This window comes from Desmodus rotundus, chromosome 3 (assembly GCF_022682495.2).
Source record: "Desmodus rotundus isolate HL8 chromosome 3, HLdesRot8A.1, whole genome shotgun sequence".
In the NCBI taxonomy this organism is placed as follows: Eukaryota; Metazoa; Chordata; class Mammalia; order Chiroptera; family Phyllostomidae; genus Desmodus; species Desmodus rotundus.
The window spans coordinates 148154774-148179177 of record NC_071389.1 but is presented as its reverse complement, the minus strand read 5'-3'; the positions used below and the strand labels follow the sequence as shown (position 1 = coordinate 148179177).

The following is a 24404-nucleotide window of genomic DNA, read 5'->3' as shown; positions in this document are numbered from 1 at the left end:
TCTCAAAGTAAAGAAAAACACAGAATATAGGCTATAATAGTATTTAGCTATGAAACAAATACATGTTTCCCATATCCACGTATCTTTTAAAGTAAAAATATCATACTTTCAAGAGAGAGAGAGAGAGAGAGAGAGAGAGAGAGAGAGAGAGAGAGAGAGAGAGAGAGAGAGAGAGAAGGAAAAGATAAGAAAAGGAGACCAACCTTTGCCCTTTCTTTAGTTAATCTTGGCCATGACTGGCCAGATTCTCCTTTTCGTAAACAACATAAAATTGATCTGTCCGTTCTTTTATGCTTGGAATCCTAAAAGCAAAAACAAAAGCACTATTATACCTTTTATCTCTCCAGTATCACTATACGATTCTAGAAAGCAGCTTGTCATTCCTCACCTCTCCTTTCTAGTTTCTTTTCCTTCGTTTTCCCTAAACTCTCAAAGTAGCATCCCCTAACTACTAAAAATTTCATAACCTACCTAATTGCAGAAAAGACCATTTTTTCTTTCCTGCATAAGGTGTCTAGAATAAAACCTTAAAAAAAATTAAATATGGTACAATCATAGAACAGTTTGAAGATTCTATACTTATTTATGATAAGACTCAGGAGTATGGCCCTGAGTCTAAACAGTGAAAACAAGAACAAAATGAGTATGCAGATAAGTGGTTAGAAGGGGGAAAACACTGGAAAACATAAATATCTCTACCTAGGCCTCTGAATTGTTAAGACAAATAGAACTAGTGCTTACTGCTAAAGAGAATACTTGAAATTGAAGCATGTCCACTTCATGATTTAAATAGGTGTTAAAGCATCAAGACTACTTACATTTGGATCAATACAGTGAAAAAGATCAATTTCATTTAAATGTTTAAAATTATCACTTCCTCCAAGACAACTATGAAAAAAAGAAACAAAGAAAAAAAAGATGAGCCTCTTCAAAGAGGTAAAGATTAGTATAGTAACTTCAGTAAAAACAAAAACTCTTAAGCAAGCCAAAGTTATTCAATTGTCAGAAATAAAGCTTTACTCAATTATGTAAAATGGAAATTTACCTGAATGTAAGTTTGGATTTTTCAAAATTTACATTAACATCTTTACTGTCTTCAACACAAAATTCAATGAAGACATAGTCCCTGCGATCGTACCACTTTGCAGAAGCAGGCTGCCTACAGAGTGATAAAGTTAGACAAAGTTAAGCTGGAATTCATTAACTGAATATTTACATGACCTCCAAAATTTAGCATATAAATAACATATTTCTCTATTCCATTAGAGCACTGATTATTTTGAGGCAATTTATTACAATTTCTAACACAAAGTACATTTTTACTCTAACAACTATAACCCCAGTTAAAACACGATGATACTGATTTTGTAATAAAAAAGTTTTAAGCCCTGGCTGGTGTGGTTCAATTGAGTGCCGGGCTGTGAACTGAAGGGTCACAGGTTCAATTCCCAGTCAGGGCATGTGCTTGGGGTGTGGGCCAGGTCCCCAGTTGGGGGAGTGCAAGAGGCAACCAACTGATGTTTCTCTTCCTCTCTCCCTCCCTTCCCCTCTTTCTGTAAATAATGTTTTAAAAAATATATTAAAAAAAAAATTAAAAACAATGTTCAGTAGAGAGCTAACCATCTAGGTAGTCCTGTCAAAATTTATATGCCATTCATTTAGAGCCCTGCTCCTAAAATTCAACCTCACAGAATAAAAAAATCAGAACTAATCCACTGACAACTGAGATATATGTAGTATTCAACATTTTTACTTACAACAAATGCTATGAACTGTGGAAGGAATTTAAGTAAGAAATGACAGTTTTTGTTCTCAAGAAAGTTCTCACCTGCAGCTTCTTTCTGACAAACTTTTATGATACTAAATAATGACATAAGATAAAGAATTAAACTTCTTTACAGCCTCACCTTTATACTATCTATACATGCATCCAATATATATTATTCTAGAAGCAACCTGGATTATTTGCTTTTTCCATATTATTTATGTGCTCTTGGTCCCTTACAACACAGTATTACCCTGTCTTCATAGTATCAGCTGCCTAGAGCTCTACCCATCCAATACAATATGGCTAAAAACTGCTGGAAGCAAATAGAGTCAAATATGGTTGACTGAGAGTCAAAGATTACATGTGATAAATCAACTTTTTTTTTGTAAACCTAAGATTACTTCAAAATAAGTTAAAAATTTTAGTTATTATATGTTCAAACACTATTCATAAATCAACTCAACTGAAAGGAACTGTTCTGCTTCCAAGCTCTGAAATTCTCAACCCTAAGAAGTAGCAGTTTAAAAGTCCCTTTTATAAGTAAAAGTTACAAACAATTGTTCATCAACATTTTTACACAAATGTTAAACTTGCCTAGTTACTCTACTCTGGAATATTGATATCAGATCAGAAACATTACAGATGGCAGTTTCCCAAGTCTAAATACCAGCAAATCAGCAAGGGTAAATCTATTTTTTAAGGTTATCTATTGACATTAAAAAACAAAACAAAAATATGAGATTTTAAGATGCTTCTAAAAAAGACATCTAACTGAACTTCTGTGGACTAAGGAACCAAAACTTCTAATGTTAGTATGTTAAAATAAGTAACAAATAATTTAGGAGTTTTATGAAAGATCACACATTATTTCTACTCATCTTATTGCCCAAACAGTATTCTCAATGTTGGGTAACATGTTCTTTCATTTTTTTTCCTAAGACTTTATTTATTTACTTTCAGAGAGAGGGGAAGGGAAGGAGAAAAACACTGAATGTGGGAGGTGCACAGATCCATTGCTTCTCACATGCCCCCAACTGCGGACTTAGCCTGCAACCTTTCAGTTCACAGACCAGTACTAAATCCACTGAGCCACACGAGCCAGTGCACATGTTCTGTCTGTAACTGAAAATATCTGCTAACTTAATAATTAAACTTAAATGACTAGGTTTATAGACTTTCATATTGAAGTAACTAGATAAGCCCCATTTTAAAAAAGCACTAATGATAACAATCTGGGGCAACGAACAGCCTAGTTCCAAAATATTATTTCCAACTAAAAGAAACCAGCCCTGGCTGGTGTGGTTCAGTGGACTGAGTGCCAGCCTGTGAACTGAATGAAAGGTTGCCAGTTCAATTCCCAGTAAGGGCATATGCCTGGGTTGCCTGCAAGGTCCCCAGTTGGGGGTGTGCAAGAGTCAACTGATCTATGTATATCTCACACATTGATGTTTATATTTCTCTCTTTCTCCCTCCCTTCCCCTCTCTAAAAATAAATAAAATGTTCTGGCTGATGTAGCTCAGTGGATTGTGTGTGGACCAGTGAACAAAACGGTTGCTGGTTCAATTGTCAGTCAGGGCACAGGCCTGAATTTCGGGCCAGGTCCCCAGTGTGGAGCACATGGGAGGCAACCACAGATTGATGTTTCTCTCCCTCTCTTTCTCCTTCCCTTCCCCTTTCTCTAAAAATAAATAAATAAAATCTTAAATATATAAAAGAAACCAGGATTTCTACAGAGAAATGGCTGACCTCAGGCCTGAGATAGGGAATAGATGACCTTGGGACATCCTGTGCAAATGAGGCTAGGAAAGGCGAGGTCGGTCAAACCAGGAGGCAACAATTAAGGTCTCTCACCTTGGCCAATGACAATTTCAGCATCAGAAAAAGACTGTAGTAACTGAACAACAAAGTAATTTTTTAAAAAGCCTGCAAACTGATTAAAATACACTGAATATAAAAAACCTGAGCTATTATTGACTTAAAAAAGAAAGACAAACTGCCTACAATCTGTATCACCAGAAGATGCTACAGTTCCAGTATTTTATAAATTGGCCACTAAAGAGAAAGAATTAGGCATTGTTCCTGTTTTTCTTTTATGGACTTCTATTCATACCTAAATAGGACCAGTTCATAAAGGAAATGTTACAGAATTCCAGCTTCAGTGTGAAATAAAACATGGGATGGGGGAGAATCACTATTTTCCAGCCCTTAAATTGATTTGGCAGTGATCATCAATGGATGAAACAATTAACAATGACTAGATGAACAACTGATCTCAGCATCACTGAAAGTGAGACAACCAAACATATACCTCCCTAATTTGATGCAACATGATACATTTCACAATAAACTTTACTTTCAGTCTACAGGAAATATGAGGAAGAGGAATAAATTAAATGATACTAACTTCTGGCCAAGAAGGAGGCATAGAAGACAGGCTCGCCTTCTCAGACAACCATAAGAAGGATCACAACTAACTTCAAAACAAAAAACCACCCCTTCTGGCCAAGAGGCATGGGTAGATATGCTTTGCTTCCTTCAACAACTAAAAGGACAACAATCAATTTAAAAACCAGAACTACCACAAAATCTAACTGTATGGAAGTCCAATGAACAAGAAAGTTAAAAGAAACATTCATCCAGACTAGTAGGAGGGGCTGCAACAGGAAGCAGGGGCAGTGAGGACAAGCAGTAAGGTGGCAGCTAGTGGACCAGGGCAGGCGAGGCGGCAGCTGATGGACCGCATGGCCCCACATCTGTGTGAGGATAAGACGGGAGAACAACTAGAGAGCGAGACAGACCATGCAACCCAGGGTTCCAGCACAGGAAACTAAAGCCTCAACAACCTCTGGGGGTTGCCTTGGCAAGACAAATTCTCAGTCTCACAGGAGAGTCTGTTGGAGGGACCCACAGGGTCCTAGAATGGACACAAGCCCACCCACCAGGGAATCAGCACCTGGAGGGGCATATTCCACTTGTGGGAAGTGAATGAAAGCGGGGGAAAAACCAAGCAAGCAGTATTGTTCCCTCTCTGACCCCTCCCCCACATATAGCAACACATCGCAGAGAAGTGGCTTGTCCTGCCCTGGTAAATACCTAAGGCACTGCCCCATATGACATAACAGGTGTACCTGAGACAAAAAAATTTGGCCCAAATGAAAGAACAGATCAAAACTCCAGAAAAAGAGCTAAGTGACAAGGAGATAGCCAACCTATCAGATGCGGAGTTCAAAACACTGGGTGATCAGGATGCTCACAGAAATGGTTGAGTATGGTCTCAAAATAGAGAAAGAGTAAAGGCTATGCAAAGTGAAATAAAGAAAAATATACAGGGAACCAACAGTGAAGGGAAGGAAACCGGGACTCAAACCAATGATTTGGAACAGAAGGAAGAAGTAAACAATTCAACCAGAACAGAATGAAGAAACAAGAATTCAAAAAAAAAAAAAAAAAGAGAGGCTTAGAAACCTCTGGGACAACTTTAAACATTTCAACATCCAAATCATAGGGGTGCCAGAGGAGAAGAGAAAGTGCAAGATTGAAAACTTACTTGCAAAGTAATTATGCTAGAGAGGAACTTCCCTAACCTGGCAAAGGAAACAGACTTCCAGGAAGTCCAACAAGCTCAGAGAGTCCCAAAGAAATTGGACCTAAGGAAGCAAACACACATCAAGACACATCACAGTTAAAATGTCAAAGGTTACAGATAAAGAATCTTAAAAGCAGCAAGGGAAAAGGAGACAGTTACTTACAAGGGAGTTCCCATAAGACTATCAGCTGATTTCTCAAAAGAAACTTTGCTGGCAAGAAGTATTCAATGTGATGAAAAGCAAGGACCTACAACCTAGATTACTCTATCCAGCAAAGCTATCATTTAGATTTGAAGGGCAGATAACAAGGTAAAGCTAAAGGAGTTCATCACCAAACCCTTATTATGTGAAATGTTAAAGGGACTTATTTAAGATCAAAACCATGAACATTTATTAAAATGACAACAAAACTCACAACTACCAACAACTGAATCTAAAAAGAAAAAACAACAAAACCCAAAACTAAGCAAACAGCTGTAACAGGAACAGAATTATAGAAATGGAGATCACAGAGGGTTATCAGCAGGGAGGGGGAGGGGAGAATGGGGGAAAAGGTATAGAGATTAAGAAACATAATTGGTAGGTACAAAATAGACAGGGGGATGGTTAAGAGTTACAGAAAATGGAAAAGCCAAAAAACTTATATGCATGACCCATGAACATGAACTAAGAGAGCAGGACTGCTGGAGGGAATGGGGGTACGAGGTGGAGGGAGGCAAAGGGGAAAAAATGGTACAACTGTAATAGCATAATCAATAAAATATACTTAACAAATTTAAATGCTGCAAGAAAGCAACAAATCCAGGATGTTTCTTAGATCAATGGCATAGGGAAGAGGAGAGAACTGCTCTAGATTGAGAGACCTAAGTTACCAAACAAGTGCAATTTGTGCCCTAGGCAGCATCTTGATTCAAATAAACTAAACACAAGAGAGATTACTGAAGCCCTAACTGCTGTGGCTCAGTGGGCTCGGTGCTAGTTCAATTCCCGGTCAGGAAAGGTGCCTGGATTTGGGGTCAGGTCCCTGGATGGGGGTGTGTGGGAAGCAACTGATTGATGTTTCTCTCTCTCAGAGATGTCTCTTTCCCCATCTTTCTCCCTCCCTTCCCTTCTCTGTAAAAAATAAATAAATCTTTGAAAAAAAAATTACCAGAACTGTGGAGATCTGTATATGGACAGGTAATATGGAAATTACTGTTAGTTTTGTTAGTAAAAAGCATTGTTTACCCTGTACATGTCAAGTTGTATATAAAGAGTCTATGGTAATGGGGGAGTGCATTAATGGTGACCTGGTTATTACAATGGCTGTTATCAAAAATCAAGTATGTAAGCTCTTCAGTATCTGTTCACATTAAGGATGTGGGAACCAGGGAAGAATCTTTTTTTCTTACCTCAAACTCACATTGAGTGATCTGGAATTATATCATTGTCACAGGCTGTTGTGTCCCATGCCAAATTCGTATGCTCAAGTCCTAAACCCACAGTACCTCAGAATGTGATTTTTTTTGTAGAGACAGAGCTTTAAAAGGTAATTAAGATAAAATGAGGTGTAAAGGTGGGCCATAATCCAAAATGACTGGTGCTCTTACAAGACATTACGACACCATTACAGAGGGAAGACCGTGTGAAAATACAGGAAAAGATGGTAATCTGCCAGCTAAGGAAAACCAAGGAACAAGGGATCAGAAGAAACCAATCCCTGCTGACACCTTGATCTTGCACTAAAACTCTCCAGAACTTGAAAAAATAAACTATTGTTTAAGTCACCACATCTCTGGTACTTTGTTATGACAGCCTTAATTTCCCAGATAATAAAAACAAAATCAAATGATCTAAAATAAACCAGGTTGGCGCAGAAGCCAAAAATGGTTTTATATGTTTAGAGCTGTAAAAACAAGAATGGGACAGACATATCTGTTGCCTACAAAGTCTAATATTTACTAAATGACCCTGATCCAAACCATCAAAAATATAAGGAGGGACCCCTACACAACCAAAACCAGTAATAAACATACATTCGCTCAACTGAAAGGGAAATCTAGTATTTATGAAATCCCTTTTTGTGTTTGATGAAGATTACACCTTTTTTTCCTATTAGTCCAGAGAGGGACTGATTTAGCTTTAACTCGAGCTCCTAAATTATATTGGATTTATCTCCAGCTTTATACTAACATTGGCAAAATTTTAACTACTGTACAAGTCTATTAATTCACTTCACTAATAACATACCTAGAGATGCAAAACCTTTTTCACCTCAGTATACTTATGTAAATAATCCACTACTTAAAACAATACTAAGAGTCTCTAAGCAGCCTTTGAACAGCAAGAAACTTCAAGGTGTGTGCATGAGTATGGGCAGGTGTGTAGACTAGGACCTGTTGGCAGCTGAGTTAAGAGACCCAACTCCTTGGACTCCATTTGCTATTCTCATCTTTCTCCCACACACTTTGCTGGTGGTGGGGGGCATTTATATTTGTGTTTCTTGTCATTCATTTCTAAATCTTTTACAATTTGAGGGTTGGAGGTAGTGGGAAAGGAAGGACAGAATAACAAAGCAGAACAGCAGGAGGACATGGAGCTGAAGAGAAGAATGAACCTATAGTTAAGGAACTGGAGGAGATGACTCATCAGTCCTTAACTGTCACTGTGTCAATGAAGATATCGAGGGCCTGAATGATACTTTTAAACTTCAAAAGCTGTAGTTAGTGACAATAAAATTTCTGGAGGCTTGGAAATCCTGGCAGAGAAATGTTCTAATCTTACCTACCTCAATCTGAGTGGAAACAAAATCAAAGATCTCAGTGCAATGGAAACTCTGCAAAATAAAAATTTTAGAAGTCTTGTCTTGTTTAACTGTGAGATCACAACCCTGGAAGATTATAGAGAATTTTTGAACTGTGACAGCAAATCACATACTTAGATGGATCTCCTCGGGAGCGGAGGATGAGGATGAGGATGGAGATGAAGATGATGAAGAGAAAGATGAAGCTGGTTCACCTGAAGGATATGAGAAAGAGGAAAACAAAGAGGAAGAAGAGGATGAGTATGATGATGTTGCAAAGTTAGAACTGGGAGAGGGAGAAGAGGAAGTGGGCCTCTCATATTTAATGAGGAAATTCAGGATGAAGATGATGATGATGACTACGTATGAGAAGTTGGTCTTTGAGGGAAGACTGGCAACAAGATGCTGAAATTGATGGAGAGGAAGATGAATAGATCATTTTAAGACCAGATCCCCCAAATTCCTGGTGTGTAATAGTGATCACATCTTCCTTGTTCCTTCATGTATAAATAGCTATCCCTACAGAAGATAATGTGTAACCTTTATAGGAAAAAGTGTGGGTTTTACTATTTTTGCCTATCATTCCAAATAAGATTTACTAGTCTGTTAATAATCACATTGTATGTAGAGAAAAAATTTTTTTGACACCACTGTGAAATTCCCTAGCAGTTTATTCAGAATCTTAATTTTTCTAACACAAGCTCACTGTATTAGTCATTTTAAGCCCATAATCAAAACATAATGGCTTTTACACAGGCATAGTATGGTGTATTCCATTCATAAGGTTTTAAAGTTATTTATGAACTAACTGAAATCAGTCAGCTGGAACATGAAATAAAAAGTCTTTTGAATAAGTAGGTTATTTTTTTAGAGGAGGCTCAGCAATATTTAGTTTTGAAGGCAATGACTTTCTTTTTGGCTAAGTTTTTTTGGGGGGCTTATTTGTCACATGAGTAACTTGGAAAGTAAGAGCAAAACAGTTAAAAGTTCTATTCAACAATATAGTTCATGGTTTTGAGGGAGGCTTCTGAAACCTTTTACACCCGGTGGCTAATAAGATTTTGCTTTTGAAGGAAAAACTGCTTACAGTACGTTCAGAGACATACAGAACAGCCCTTTGTTCTTCAGGCTTAATAAAGATCATGACATGCTAATGGTTGTTTGTTTTAAGTGTGCATTTTTTCATTTTCCTTTTGGCAATTTCTCTATGATCACCTTCCTTTCTTGTCTCACTCTTCTCCCTCTTCTCAAAAAACAAGTTGGGAAACTTAAAAATACCCAGGAACACCTTCAGTCTTACACCTCAACGTCCTTTTCAGACCTCTCAGTTTTAAATAAGCTAAGTGAAACAAACTGAGTATTTTTATTTTCTGAGATACGAATATTATTATCAACTCAGTTTTATGCAAGAAGACTCTGCTTACTGGACATTTTTCTTGGTTGGTAAGATGTACAAACTGTGTAGTAGAAGAAAGAAAAGAAGGAGAGGGGGTTTTGGAAGCCGAAATAGTGTGCCTCAGAAGTCAGAATAATTGCCTGTTTGTTAACTAAAGAGACATTCAAGTTTAAATTTTAAGTTAGCTTCTCAAATGACTTATGTAACATTCTGCAAGTATTTCTGGTTTTTCTAAATAGAACTTTATTATTTCTATAGTTTTAAAGCATTACCAGATATAGCATTTACTGGAAATATATTAATGGGAAAAACATTTGAAACTAAATCCGTATTAAAATTAAAATTTGTTCCAAGTAGAAGTCCACTCAAAGTAGAAAATATGCCCTGGCTGGGCAGCTCACTTGGTAGGAGTGTTGTCCCAGTATGTCAAGGTTGTGTGTTCTATTCTCCATCAGGCAATATACAAGCAAACAATAAATGCATAAATAAGTGGAACAACAAATCAATGTTTCTCTCTCTTTGTAAAACTCAATAAAAAATTTTTTTAAAGTAGAAAAAACTTGAATTGGGGAAAGTGTGTATGTGTTTCCTTCTATGGCTACTAATTATGAGTAGAAAAGTACACCTCCCTTTTTGTTGTGGAGGCTCCATGTTTGAGGCCATTGCTTCTTTAATCTTGGCTCTCTAAATTTTTTAAAAAACTTATTTCAGAGAGAGGAAGAGAGAAGAGAAACTGTTGTTTCAGCCATCCATACATTCACTGGTTGACTTTTTTTTTAAGATTTTATTTATTTATTTTTAGAGAGAGGAGAAGGGAGAAAGAGAGGGAGAGAAACATCAATGTGTGGTTACCTCCCATGTGCTCCACACTGGGGACCTGGCCGGTAACCCAGGCATGTGTCCTGACTGGGAATCAAACCAGTGACCCTTTGGTTCGTAGGCCAGCACTCAAGTCTACTGAACCACATTAGCCAAGGCTCTTTAGTTGATTCTTATGTGACCTGACCTGCAACCCTGGCTTGTTGGGACGACGCTCTAACCAACTGAGCTCTAAGCAACTGAGCTACCTGCCCAGGACTGGCTTGGCTCTCTAGAGTGCCACCCCCCACTGTGTTGAATATTTTTAAGTTAATGCCAGAAAATTAACTGAGTTGCACTTCCATACTGGGATACATTTAAATTACTGAGTATAGCACTGCTTCCTTTTTAGTTTGAAAATGTATGACTTGGGGTTTTAAAAAATCAGCAAGTTATTTGTGGGTAAATTTAAAAAGTTGCACAACTGAATGAAATAAAACTCTTGGGATAACTTTAGTGGGAGGATTCAAATATCCAAACAGCTAACGCTTTACTCCTTTCTGACTATTGAAATGCCCTGTTTTAGTGCCTAAGAATTCTCATCACACCTGGCTGGTGTGGCTCAGTGGATTGAGTGCCAGCCTGCTAACCAAGAGTCACCGGTTTGATTCCCAGTCTGATTCCCAGTCAGGACACATGCCTGGGTTGCAGGCCAGGCCCCCAGTTGGAGGGCGCACAAGAGGCAACCACACATTGATGTTTCTCTCCCTCTTTCTCCCTCCCCTCCCGTCTCTCTAAAAATAAATAAATAAAATCCTTAAAAAAAAAAAGTTAAATTTATATGTTGACTTATCAATCTTATTACGCAATCGAAATTAGAGTTTTCTGGTTTGAAAACAACACTTAAGGGCCTCAAAATAACTTTCTGGGACTTGTTTAGTTTCATGGGTGATAGTTTCACACAAATAAGTGTAAGTTTTATATGTTGTAGGAGTTCTTGGTCCTATTTAATGCTCTTTGTCTGGCAGTATGTTATATGGTGTTTGATTCCTCAAATTCACCTTAAAAATCTTTGAAGTTAACACTTCTCTGCAACTGTTCTGAATAAAGCCATGACAGTGTTAAAACAAACAAAAAGCACCATCCCCACCCCCATGGGACTTTCTAAGCTCTTCTCACAAGAACTTCAAAGCTCCACATTAGGGCTATGTCAGTTCCAGTTAATTAAATTCCGCATAACTTAAAATTCTCCTCTGTAATTCTAACTAAAATTTCTTAGCTTGTCTTAAAAGGAGGTGCTTAGGTTGCAGCCCTGGTTTGTGTGCCTCAGTGGACTGAGTGCCAGCCTGTGAACCAGGGGGCTGCCAGTTCGATTCCCAGTCAGGGCATATGCCTCGGTTGCCGGCCATGGTCCCCAGTTGGGGAGGGCGGGAGGCAACCACACATTGATGATGTTCTCTCCCCCTATCGAAAAATGAATAAATAAAATCTTAAAAAAAAAAAAAAGGAGGTGCTTAGGTCATGAAGGTAGAGCCCTTATGAATGAATGGGATTAGTACCTCAGAAAGACTCCACAGGTAGGCAGATTGTTTTGAACTAAAGGCAACTTTTTTTTTTAAGATTTTTATTTTTAGAGAGAGGTGAAGGGAGGGAGAGAAACGTTAATGTGATTTGAAGAAACACAGCAAGCAACCCAAACACGTGCCCTGACTGGGAATCAAACGGGCAACCTTACAGTTCACAGGCCAGTGCTCAATCCACTCAGCCACACCAGCCACGGCTTAAAGGCAACTTTAGCAGCAAGCTCAGGAGAAAACTGCCTCACTCTGGACTGCCTGGATGACTGTGAATTAGAAGCTATGCGCCCACAATAGATTATCACAGATAACTTCTTTTGATTTATTTATCTATAGGAAAGGGCTTACTTCAGTTTACTAAAGGTCTGCTCTCATCATTCTGGAATGACTTTTTGAAGCCCCCAAGGCAACTTACCTCCTCCTTATCTCAGAATGTCTTAAGTAGTCATGTTCCCTTTCTATCTCTAACCTCTCCTGCATGTGGGGTCTCTAATTTTCTCATGTATGTGGGGTTCCCCATCCACCTGTATGTATGTATTAAATTTGGTTATTTTCTCTGGGGGGGGGGGGGGAAAGAGCCCAGAAGAGATCCCTAGGGCCCTTTCACTGATGTGAGGACATAGCAAGAAGCTATAAATCAGGAAGAGGGCCCCTAAATCAGAAGGTGAGCATGCTGGTACCTAGATCTTGGACTTCCAGCCTCCAGAACAGTGAGCAATAAATTTGTTTATAACCACCCAGTCTGTGGTAGTTTCTTACAGCAGATCCCAAAAACGAAGACAATCAGCAAAGCAAACAAGAAATTTGCTAAGGAATTTCTCAGTTACTGAAATTCTTTTCAACAGTTTACTATGTGCAAGGCATACTCAATTATAGGCAAAACACCTCAAGCCTTTAACTGGGTAGTTAAAAAAAACAACGTTAATTGCAGCTATCATCCCTTTAGAACTTTAGAAATCTTAAGGGGGAAAAATTCCATATATAATAGGATTCCATAGTATGTGACTTGTCTGTCCTTCAGTTTTTAGTTAATACCGTAATAATTCAAATTTGGCTCCCTGAAATATATGGTTTTGACTGACCTCATGGAATAAATATATTATCTACTCATTCCATAGAATTCTACATTATTTTAGTATACATCTCCCAGAAATCCTTAATATCCTTCTGTTACGGTAGTAGCCAATCAGACTTGTTTATTTAAAAATTTCGGAGAACCAAGATGGTGGCCGTAGGTAGACACACTGCGTCTCCTCGCACAACCAGAACTGACAGAGAATCGAATGGCAAGGGGGTCCGACACCAAGGAAATAAAAAATAAACATTCATCTAGACCGGTAGGAGGGGCGGAGACGGGCACCGGGGTGGAGAGGACTCGTGTGGCTGTGGCAGGACCGAGACTGGCGGAGTGTGGGATGAACTGGGCAGGCAGGCAGAGCACTAGCAGACCCTGCAGCCACACATTCGCACAGATAAACGAGAGGGCCGGATTCGGAGTGGTGGAGAGCGGGGCAGGCAGAGTGCAGGTAGCACACTTCAGCCCCACATTCGAACATAGATAAACCCGAGGCGGGACCCAGGGCTACAGCTCGGGGAAATAAAGCCTCAAACCTTTGATTGAAAATGCCCGTGGGGGTTGGGGCGGCAGCAGAAGAGACTCCCAGCCTCACAGGAGAGGTCGTTGGAGAGACCCACAGGGGCCTAGAGAGTGCACAAGCCCACCCACTCGGGAACCAGCACCAGAGGGGCCCAGTTTGATTGTGGGTATCGGAGTGAAAGATTGAAATCCGGAGGAGAGTGAAGCGGGCGCCATTGCTCCCTCTGGGCCCCTCCCCCACGTACAGCGTCACAGCGCAGCGACCAGCATTACCCCCGCCTCGGTGAACACCTAAGGCTCCGCCCCTTAAAGTAACAGACGCGCCAAGACAAAGAAAAAAAAAATGGCCCAAATGACAGAACACTTCAAAGCTCCAGAAAAAATACAACTAAGCGACGAAGAGATAGCCAACCTATCGGATGCACAGTTCAAAGCACTGGTTATCAATATGCTCACAGACTTGGTTGAATCTGTTCGAAAAACAGATGAAAAAATGAAGCCTATGCTAAGAGAAACAAAGGAAAATGTACAGGGAACCAATAGTGATGAGAAGGAAACTGGGACTCAAATCAACAGTGTGGACCAGAAGGAAGAAACAAACATCCAACCAGAAAAGAATGAAGAAACAAGAACTTGGAAAAATGAGGAGAGGCTTAGGAACCTCCAGGACACCTCGAAACGTTCCAACATCCGAATTATAGGGTGCCAGAAGGAGAAGAGGAAGAACAAACAATTGAAAACTTATTTGAACAAATAATGGAGAACTTCCCCGATCTGGCAAAGGAAATAGACTTCCGGGAAGTCCAGGAAGCTCAGAGAGTCCCAAAGAAGCTGGACCCAAGGAGGAACACACCAAGGCACATCATAATTACATTACCCAAGATTAAACGCAAGGACCTACATCCAAGATTACTGTATCCAGCAAAGCTATCATTTAGAATGGAAGGGAAGATAAAGTGCTTCTCAGATAAGGTCAAGTTAAAGAAGCTCATCATCACCAAGCCCTTATTATATGAAATGTTAAAGGGAGTTACCTAAGAAAAAGAAGATCAAAAATAGGAACAGTAAAAATGACAGCAAACTCACAATTAACGACCACACCTAAAATCAAAACAAAAGAAAACTAAGCAAACAACTAGAACAGAAACAGAACCACAGAAATGGAGATCACATGGAGGGTTGTCAATAGGGAAGTGGGAGGGTGAGAGGGGGGAAAGGTACAGAGAATAAGTAGCATAAATGGTAGGTAGAAAATAGACAGGGGGAGGGTAAGAATAGTGTAGGAAATGCAGAAGCCAAAGAACTTATATACATGACCCATGGACATGAACTATAGGGAGGGAATGTGGGAGGGAGGGGGTGGGCAGGATGGAGTGGAGTTGGGGGGGGAATGGGACAACTGTAATAGCATAATCAATAAATATATTTTTTTAAAAAATGTCTAGCCCTAGTTGGTGTTGCTCAGTGGTTGGGTCACAAACCAAAAAGTAACAGTTCAATTTCCAGTTAGGGCACATGCCTGGGTTTACACCAGGTCCCCAGTTGGGGGTGTGCAAGAAGCATCGATTTTTCTCTGCCTCCCTCTCTCTAAAAATAAATAAATTATATTATATACCTATGTGACAAACCATTACTATTTGAATTTCTCCGCTAAATTAGTGGGGGGGAAAATAGAATACTATCATTTGGTCATAAAACATTAGGCTCTTCAACATGTACAGATAAATGTACTGGAGGAAATAGCAGTAATGACCCTTTAACAAAAATGCTCTACTTCTGTAAAAGTATTTAAGGGACTGCAAAACATATACAAGGATGTGCCAATTAATAACCTTTATGATGAAACAGGAAGATATTTTAAAACCTATTAAGATTTATCAATGGCCTTCTACAGAAATTAAACAGAAATATGTGGGTCCTGGATGGTGAGGCTCAGTGGATTGAGCACCGGCCTATGAACCAAAGGGTCGCCGGTTCAATTCTGAGTCAGGGCACATGCCTGGGTTGCAGGCAAGGTCCCTGGTTGGGGTACTGCAAGAGGCAACCAACCACACACTGATGTTTTGTTCCCTCTCTTTCTCCCTCCCTTTCTCCCTCCCTTCCCCTTTCTCTAAAAATAAATAAATAAAATCTTAATTAAAAAAAAAGAAAAATTTGGGAAAAAGGATTTAGACTGGTAAGTCAACTTCTTTAGATTTGAAAAAAATTAGGGGGGAGGAACAGGGTAAAATTAAAGGGGATCAATAAACTATTCCAACAAATGTCCCCAAAATAAAGGGCTCACAAGTCAAATATACTTTAAAGGTATATACCAATTTGGTGGTTCTTTTCCAGATTTCCCAAAATACAGCAAAGCCTCAATTAATAGAATATGAAACTAGATTTTTGATTTACTGATGGCATTCACCAACTTTCAACTATTGCCCACCAATCTATGTGAGATATAGTTAAATTTAACTAATGATGTAATATAGCAGAATATAGGGCCAAAAGAAGACCCCAAAGCTAGTCCCAACCCTCACCATGTCAAGCACCTCACATAGCCAAGCCTTATAACTAAAATACATTTAGAGTTTGAATGTTATTCAAAAAACAAATATTCATTAAACATGGTGCCAAGAATTGTTCTGGACATACAGCAGTCAACAAAATAGACAAAAATCCTGGCCCTTATTACTAAGTTTGCATTCAAGTTAGATGACAAAATTTAGTCCAAAAATAATTTCCTAAGAAATATGGGGTCAGGTCCATTATTTGCTATGGTTTATCTTTCCTAATGTATAAATAGGTAGAACACCGTAAGACAACATTCCTTGGTTGTTAGTACTTTGAAAGGTGGTAACATCTAGATATTCTCCAACAGTACACAACCTCACATATTGGGTTGGCCAAAAAGTCCACATGGTTTTCCCCATAAAATAAAAAGACATTTTTCATTTTCACCAGTAACTTTATTGATTTGGATATTTTGAATATGTCAGCTATCTCCCGCATAATGTTGACTGTTCTCAATTAATGTCTTGATTTGTTATCAACTTCAACTGGTCTGCCCAACTATGGAGCATCATCCAGCAAGAAATCTCCAGCATGAAACTTTGCAAACCACTTTTGACATGTTTGATCAGCCATAGCACCTTCTCCGTATTCTGCACAAATCTTTTTTTGTGTTTCAGTTGCATTTTTACTTTTCTTGAAATAATAAAGCAGAACATGCCAAAAATGCTGTGTATTTTCTTCCATCTTCAATAAGATGGCTACAAAATAATTCACCAATTTTGCTAAGTTTTTTTAAATGCACCCTGATCTGACAGCTGTCACAATACAATCTAACAAAATTGTTTCAAATGAAGTTAAAGACAACTAAGTGCTACTAGAGCCATCTTGGGGGGTGGGGGAAGGAATCAAACCAACTTTTTGGCCAACACAGTACTTTATTCAGAATTATAGTCCTCTTATGAGTTTATTCTTAATGGAACATGGTATTTGTCCGAGTCAAAAGAGCACTTTGAATTCTAAGATAAAACAATAGGAATCAGAAGACTAGCTTTTCACTATGGCTCAATAATGCAGTAAATATCTTCTAGGTTTATAAATAAGCTAAGCATATTTCTAGTAAGTGAAAAGCTTAAAGAGGAGATTCACTAATATTTTATACATCCCAGAATATCTTTACATATCAAGAGTTATAGAAAAATAAAGCTCATTGAAAAAAACTGGCAAGTCTATTTTGGTTTGTACTAAGTGAGGAATGATATGGAACGACAAAAATTCTGCTGCAGAAAGGGAAAAAGTCCCAGGTTCACAGACAGCAGTTTTTTAAGTATTATCAAAAACTCTTCCTAAAATGTCTAAAACCAAACTCTCACACACCTATTCTTTGCTCAGAGAAACCCCAAGACATGCTTCTTGTACTTTCAGGTCTTCAGTATATAAGTTTTACTATTATGTAAAAACTTTCTGGAAAGATGAACTGAATTATACTTATTAGTCCAGTGGTCCCAAATTATGTGCCAAGGTGCATCCGGACACTATGGAGGAACTCACATGGCTGCCACAGGATATTTTATATTTGAGAGGAATTCAACTTCGATCAAGGAATTAAGGGGTTCACCCTTGTGCACTGTTGGTTGGAATGCAAACTGGTGTTGTCACTATAGAAAACGGTATGGAGGGTCCTCAAAAAATTAAAAATGGAACTGTCTTATAACCCAGTGATTCTGAGTATATATGTGAAGAAACCCAAAACACTAATTCACAAGAATATATGTACCATTTTGTTCACTGCAGAATTATTTACAATAGCCAAACATGGAAGCAAACTAAGTGCCCAGCAACAGACAAGTGCATAAAAAAGCCATGGTACATTATATATATACACACACATACAGACACGCGCACACACACAGGAATATTACTTAGCCAAAGAAAATATTAAACTTGACCATTTGCCACAGGATGGATGAACCTACAGAGTATCATGTTAAGTGAAATAAGTCAGAGAAAAACAAATACCATATAATTTCACTTGTATGTGGAATCTAAAACAATAAAATAAATGAACAAATACAATTGAAATACTCAATAGACACAGGAACTGATCACAGTTGCCAGAAGAGGATAGGGGGTTGGGGGATTAAGTGAAAAAGGTAAAGAGATTAACTACAAATGGGCATTATGGGGATGTAAAGTACAATGTAGGAATATGGAATATAGTAAAAAACATTGCAATAATTATGTATGGTGCCAGGTGGGTACTGGAAATATGGAAAACACTTTGTAAAGTGTATGATTATCTAACCACGGTGTGCTATACACCTAAAATCAACATAGAACAGTATTGCATGTAAATTGTAATTGAAAGGGAAAATTTTTTAAACAAACGCTAAGTAGTTCAATTTCAACAGTAAATTGCACTACATCCCTCCCCATTAAATTGTATCTTTGCAAAGCTGGACTTTTAATGGTTGCTATTTAATGGCCAAAAAAAAAAAAAGAATACCAACGGGGAATAGGAACTGAGATGTAGTATCCAATCTGACTTCAAGCTATAAGTAATTATACAGTGCCCAAAAGGCATACACATTCCATTAGTAATCATGGTTAAACAAGAAACTCCATTTTTCTTTCAACTCATGTTCGTTTTTCAAAGAGTTACTAGAATGTTAAGACAAAATACTTGAGTGGTTTGGACCCAACTACGTAATAAACAGAACTGCTAGGTTATTCCTTTTGGTCTATCAACACTATAAAAACACAACCAACCAACCAACCTATAAAGACATCAAGGGGCAAATGAATGTTTGTGAACCTTTGTGCTAGTTCCTTTATTTGGTAATACTCACTCTTAAAATATAAGGGTGAAAGCTGAGTTCTTAAAGATAATACCCCCCCCCAAAAAAAACCCTCAGTGCCTTTCTTACAAGCAACTCTAACACTTCCCCATATTCCCACTTTGTGCATACATTCCCAAAGCAGACAAAATTATTTTTCCTCACAACAAGATCAATCTCTCACTGCCTCCATTACAAATTTTAGACCCTCAGAGCTCCATTACCAAAGTAGTGCAGGTTTTAACAGCAGTAGTTACATTAGGTAAGAAAACTGAACCACAAAGATGTATTTATCTGGAAAAAGACCACCTGAAAAATTATTCTTCCTGGAAAACAATAAGCCCTCTTTCAGGAATGCCCAGTTTCTGAATAAGGTTCAATCCAACTGGGCACAGCCCCTTATACTAATTAGCATTGCATGGACTGATATTTGAAGAACTAGATCCTGAAATTTAGTATTTTTAAAAAATCACATCTGTTTGTGACTAGATGATTTCAAACAAAATAATTAAACATACTGAGTTGGAAAGAGCCCTGACATAAAACAGTTTATAGCAATAAAGTATGACTAAGTGTCAAGATTACTATTGCACAGAAAATCCATGAAAGCACATTTTATTTGGCTTTGGAATACAACACGGAGAAGGACATTGCTCAAGGTAAGCTTTAAAGTAAATGTCCTTGGGAAGTGGGAAAGTCAGCCTCAATTTAAAATCTGTCACTGCCAATCTATACAGTAAATGAAAAGTTTACTACAACAAACTTCATTATTTCTGTGGCAAAATACACCAAATACAACAATTTTCAATTGAAGAACTAAGAACAAATACGATCTTAGGCATTTAAGAGCCAGGTTGATTCTAAACTGTTACTTTTCCAGAAAGTGATAATCACTAACCACCTAAGCCCCCGAAATGATAAGGCTTCTACATTTTAAAGCTAGGAAGTACAATTACACATAAAAATCTTAATAGAGTACATACTGGTCTGCACTATAGTGATTTGTCAATTCCAGTTTCTACTGCCTTCTAGTTAAAGTCTAACTAAGTAAGGGGGCGGGCAGAGGGGGGGGGAGAATCCAGTTGCCAAGCTACACTGGTTAGGAAATCAACACTTAACAAATGCCATCATGGTAACTCTTCCTTAACTTTCAGAAATTAACCATATACTCACAATTACAAATTGTTCTGGAGGCTAAAGACTGATCATTTTATTTTGGGGACTCAGTCTCACAAAGCTGAGTGATGACAAAGATTTCAACCAATTTAGGGGCAATCACAGTATGTTTCTAGACAATTTAATAATTGAAGCACAAGACAAAAATACTTCAAATAGCTCAAAACTAATACAATATTTTACTTTTTATCTATTGTTAATGGGTCCAACTTAGATACAACTGCAACAGTTAAAAAAAAAAAAAGAACTTATATGTATGACCCATGAACATGAACTAAGAGAGCAGGACTGCTGGAGGGAATAGGGTTACTGAGCAGAGTGGGGCAAAGGGGAAAAAAAATGGGACAACTTTAACAGCATAATCAATAAAATATACTTAATTTTTAAATATTAAATAAATGTTTTAAAAAGCACCATCCTCCACCCCCACCAACCCCCACAGTTGGTTGTGCAGGTCTTAAAAGCTGGAGGAATGTCCTAAAATCCCAGACTTCTCCAAGATAGGTGAGAGGCTGAGAACTTTTATGTAAACTACTAGTCAAAACTTCAAGCATTCAAGAAAGAAAAAATAGACCTTAAAACCCTATCTAGCATGTCTCTCTCCATGTTTAAAAAAATGCTTAGAGCAGACAGTAACAAAATGAATCCTTACCAGCCAGATTCTTCCTCGGACTGGATGACCCATTAAAGGTTTTTTCCAACTCAAATAACTGACTCATAATATTCATCTTGTAAATTCATTCAAGTCATTAGTACAATAATAGCCTCTAAGTAATTTGCAAGGTGGCATAGATTAAATATTTTTAAAAATGAGGTTTATCTGTTCTCTTCAAAACACTCTTTTTGAAAGTAGCGTTCTTGAAACTATATAGACTGCTTTTTGGAATAGGGATTGTTACACTTTTCATCTAACTTTTTAAATCTATTCAGAAGCTTAACGTTTCTTACCTATTTAAAATGACCTCCCAAAAGTGTTGCTATTCCAAACTATATTAAACAAGGGTATTTCTTTGTAAAAAGATACTTTTTGGCTACATTAGTCTTAAAAATTGGTAACACTTCATCTGAGGATTCCCTTTCTACTCGTTGGTATTTTAAGATGGACAATCCTGCTGCATTATTTGGAATAGATTTTGAAAGGAAAAACAAAAGCTATTTTATATAAATTGAAATCTTCTATTAAATATCATATTTTGGGGAAAATTCCTCCTAAAATTCTAGTATAGTAGGTGAAGACTACAGTAATACACATATACTTCTTGAGGCTTGTTCTCCGACATCACCTGGATGGGTGTATCCTTTCTATTTTGAATTCTAGCCCAATATACTCACCGTCAATATTATTATTTATTAAGTAAACCCTTGAAAGTGCATTACTTTTTTTTTTTAAAGGTTTTTATTTATTTTTAGAGAGGGGAAGGGAAGGAGAAAGAGAGGGAGAGAAACATCAATGTGTGGTTGCCTCTCACATGCCCCCAACTGGGGACCGGGTCTGAAAATCAGGCATGTGCCCTGACTGGCAATTGAACCTGTGACCCTCTGGTTAGCAGGCCAGTGCTCAATCCACTGACCCACACCAGCCAGGACGAAAGTGCATTACTTTTTATAGGAATAAAAATTGTTCTGCTTCAATTGCTATCCACACATAACTTTCAGGGAGCAGTTAAAAACAAGAAACAAAAAACTATAAAACCGGCAGTACTCACATTTGAAAAGGTAAAGCTTTTACCGAATATAATGTTTAAGGTCTGGAAGTGGCAATGCCAAGAATTCTGATTTGGTTACAATCACTAAGATTCTCCTTTATCGTAATAAAGCAAAGATTGCTAAAGAATCCGTAGTAAACAAATTTAAGCTCTTTAAGAAAACAAGAAAATAACAAACCTATTTCGTCTCTAAATTAATATAGGATAATGAAACTTCCCCTTAAGTTGAAAACCGAACACATCCACAACGATCTTTCGACTCGACACGTGGGGAACTACCTGCTCTACGGTAACTCCTCGCTGCCAGAGACAAGGCTGAGTTTTGGCAACCTTCACTCTCTTCGAGAGATCGGAGTTAGGAGAGGGCTTGGAAAGACCCACTCGAGAAATCACGACACCCACGACGGAAATAAGCTGCGGTTGCCGGTATGGCCGACCTCCAGCTGCCTAGCAGTCCCTGTCGCTCAGAGGCCCGCGTGGTGCTCTACGAGGAGCACCACCAGCCTCTGGTAGCACCCACCACAGGTGCACTTGGCCCAGGGCCTGGTGCAGGGCGGCAGAGCCAGACTGCCGAAGAAACGAAGTGGCAATTCAGGAGGGTCCGCGCCTCCAGGGCACCGCAAGGCAAAAAGCTCCCAGGATATTAAGGCCTAAGGCTAAGTTCGGAGAGTTAGGAGTAACCCGGGCTGCCAAGGGGGAAGAGTGAGATCTCCAGCAGGGGGAAGCTGAGGGACGGTTTACAGGTGGGGGAAATCGGACATCTGGACGAAATAAGTCCTCCAGCCAACGGTAACCGCAATAAAGATAATGGCCCTCCCACCCCCAGGCTAGAAGTACTGCCACCATTGAGGAGAGAAAGCCGAAGGACCGAAAGCGGGGGAGGGGAGGGGGCGGCTTCCCGGCAGCCCCCAGCGCGGCCTCGGCCTCGGCCTCCCGCTGCGGCGACCTTTTCTTGGCGGGGTGTCGCACTCACATCGTGAACGGGGCAGGGGGACGGGTGAATGGGTGGGCGGGCCTCTCCGGCGGCAGCTGCAGGGCAGTGGACTAAACTCCGGTGGAGACTCCGGCGTTTTCTCCCTGATGCGGCCTCTTCTCGCTTCCCTCAGCGAACGGCGGCAGCGGCTGGCTCGACCTGGCTCCCCAGAATGCACCGCGCGGACAGAGCGGCTCCTCCGATCGAGGAGAAGAGGAAAGTGTAGGAAAAGGGGCGCGAGGACGGAAAGCGAACGTGCGTGCGTGCAAGCGAGGGCTGCCGAGACCGGGCGGCGGCTGGTGACGCAGCAAAATGCCCGGGCCCTGCCGCCGCGCCTGCGCACTCTTTGTTTTCGGGCTGCTGCGCGGCTTTCTAGAGATATCTACGGAAAGGGCGGGGCCTCCCAACTCTTCGCGATCCTTCCTGGCGCTGGCCCCTCCCTTCGTCTGCTCCCTGGGACGTGACTAGTTCCCGCCTCTCTTCCCGCGCTCTCTGCTCGTGTTGGAGACCGTTGGCTCTCCAAACGCCCATCCACGCGCTGTGGGCCATCTTCCCGAGAAACTGCTGCGTTGACAGCGGGAGGAAGGCTGAGGCGGAGGGATGCGCGGAGCCGGGAGGCTTGTAAAGTGAAATGGGGGTTTGGTTATTCTTCAGGGAGCAAGCCAGCCCACAGAGGAAACATTCCACCGCAAAAAAGATGGGAAAAGATTGCCTGGGCTGGTGATAGTTGCAGAAAACCGTTAACTTCAGAATCGAAGGCCTGGTCCGCTCTCATTTTTCTGAAGGTTGGGGACAGGTCCAGGGGCAGCAGAAATTTGAGGTCTTTGGCTGAGAAGGGACATTTGCTATTGGGGGCTGGGGTCGGCCCCTGTTTGAGAGATTAGTGCTGTAGGCGAGACAGTGAGTGGGGAGTCGAACTTTGTGGGAATGGTTATAGCGGCCAGGACACTCGTGACTCCAGGCACGTCAGTGCGGGGGGAGGGGAATGCCCCATCAGTGGTCCACGGCTCTCTGGAACTAAAACTTTATGCAAGGCACTGGGTTAGGCTACAAAGAGGGATAGTAACCAAGAGAACTAAAACGGTACCTGCTTATTCTGGAAGGCAATGTAACAGTGGAATAGTGAAATACACCAATGTACTGCTAGTTAGAACACAAGGTAGATTTATAGAAAGTGCCATAAGTCGTTTTGGAAAGGGGGAACTTCATATTCAGCATTAAGGACTTAGTGTCTGTGCTGTCTGAGGCAGGTATTAGGAACTAGAACATTAGATCCTATGCTCAAATCCCGTTAAAAAAAAAGGAAGGTTAAATCTCATCTCTTAAATACTGATTTTAAGGAGCCTACTGCCTGTTGGGGAAAATAAGATACACAAATCAGGATAGTGGAAATACAAAAAGTAATGGGAGCATAAAAGGAGGAGAAGTCAATATTGACTGGAAGGATTAAAATAGACCTTATTAAGGAAAATTAACCAAAACATGGAAATAAGGCAGAGTGGAGAGATGACCTTTAAGTCCATATTGGGACAAGTTTAACCTGCCTGCCCAAGGATTATTCTCTAGGAGAAGGTATCTGTGACTCTATTATTTGAGTGGAGTTCAGACGTTGTGAATTTACTTGTTAAGTTGTACATTTCTGATAGAAGAGCAAACCTCGCCCTGGCTGGTGTGGCTCGGTAGATTGAGTGCTAGCCCCCTAACCGAAGTGTC

The 24404-nt window shown here is 39.6% G+C and overlaps 1 protein-coding gene across 2 annotated transcripts in view; it reads right to left on the bottom strand.

The window, feature by feature from the left end:
* The window catches only part of PTGES3 (prostaglandin E synthase 3), a 28184-nt gene extending 5189 nt beyond the window's left edge, over positions 1-22995 (bottom strand). Inside the window, exons 1-4 of one of the 2 annotated variants that reach the window (XM_045184669.3) lie at positions 22692-22995; positions 1046-1159; positions 819-888; positions 204-302 (exon numbers count right to left, since the gene is read on the bottom strand). In XM_045184669.3, the coding sequence (XP_045040604.1) occupies positions 204-302; positions 819-888; positions 1046-1159; positions 22692-22693 (285 nt within the window). In that variant the 5' untranslated portion in view covers positions 22694-22995. The remainder of the gene's footprint in view (positions 1-203; positions 303-818; positions 889-1045; positions 1160-22691) is intronic. The other variant, XM_024576256.4, reaches the window with a different exon arrangement.
* Between the last annotated feature and the right edge of the window lie 1409 nt (positions 22996-24404).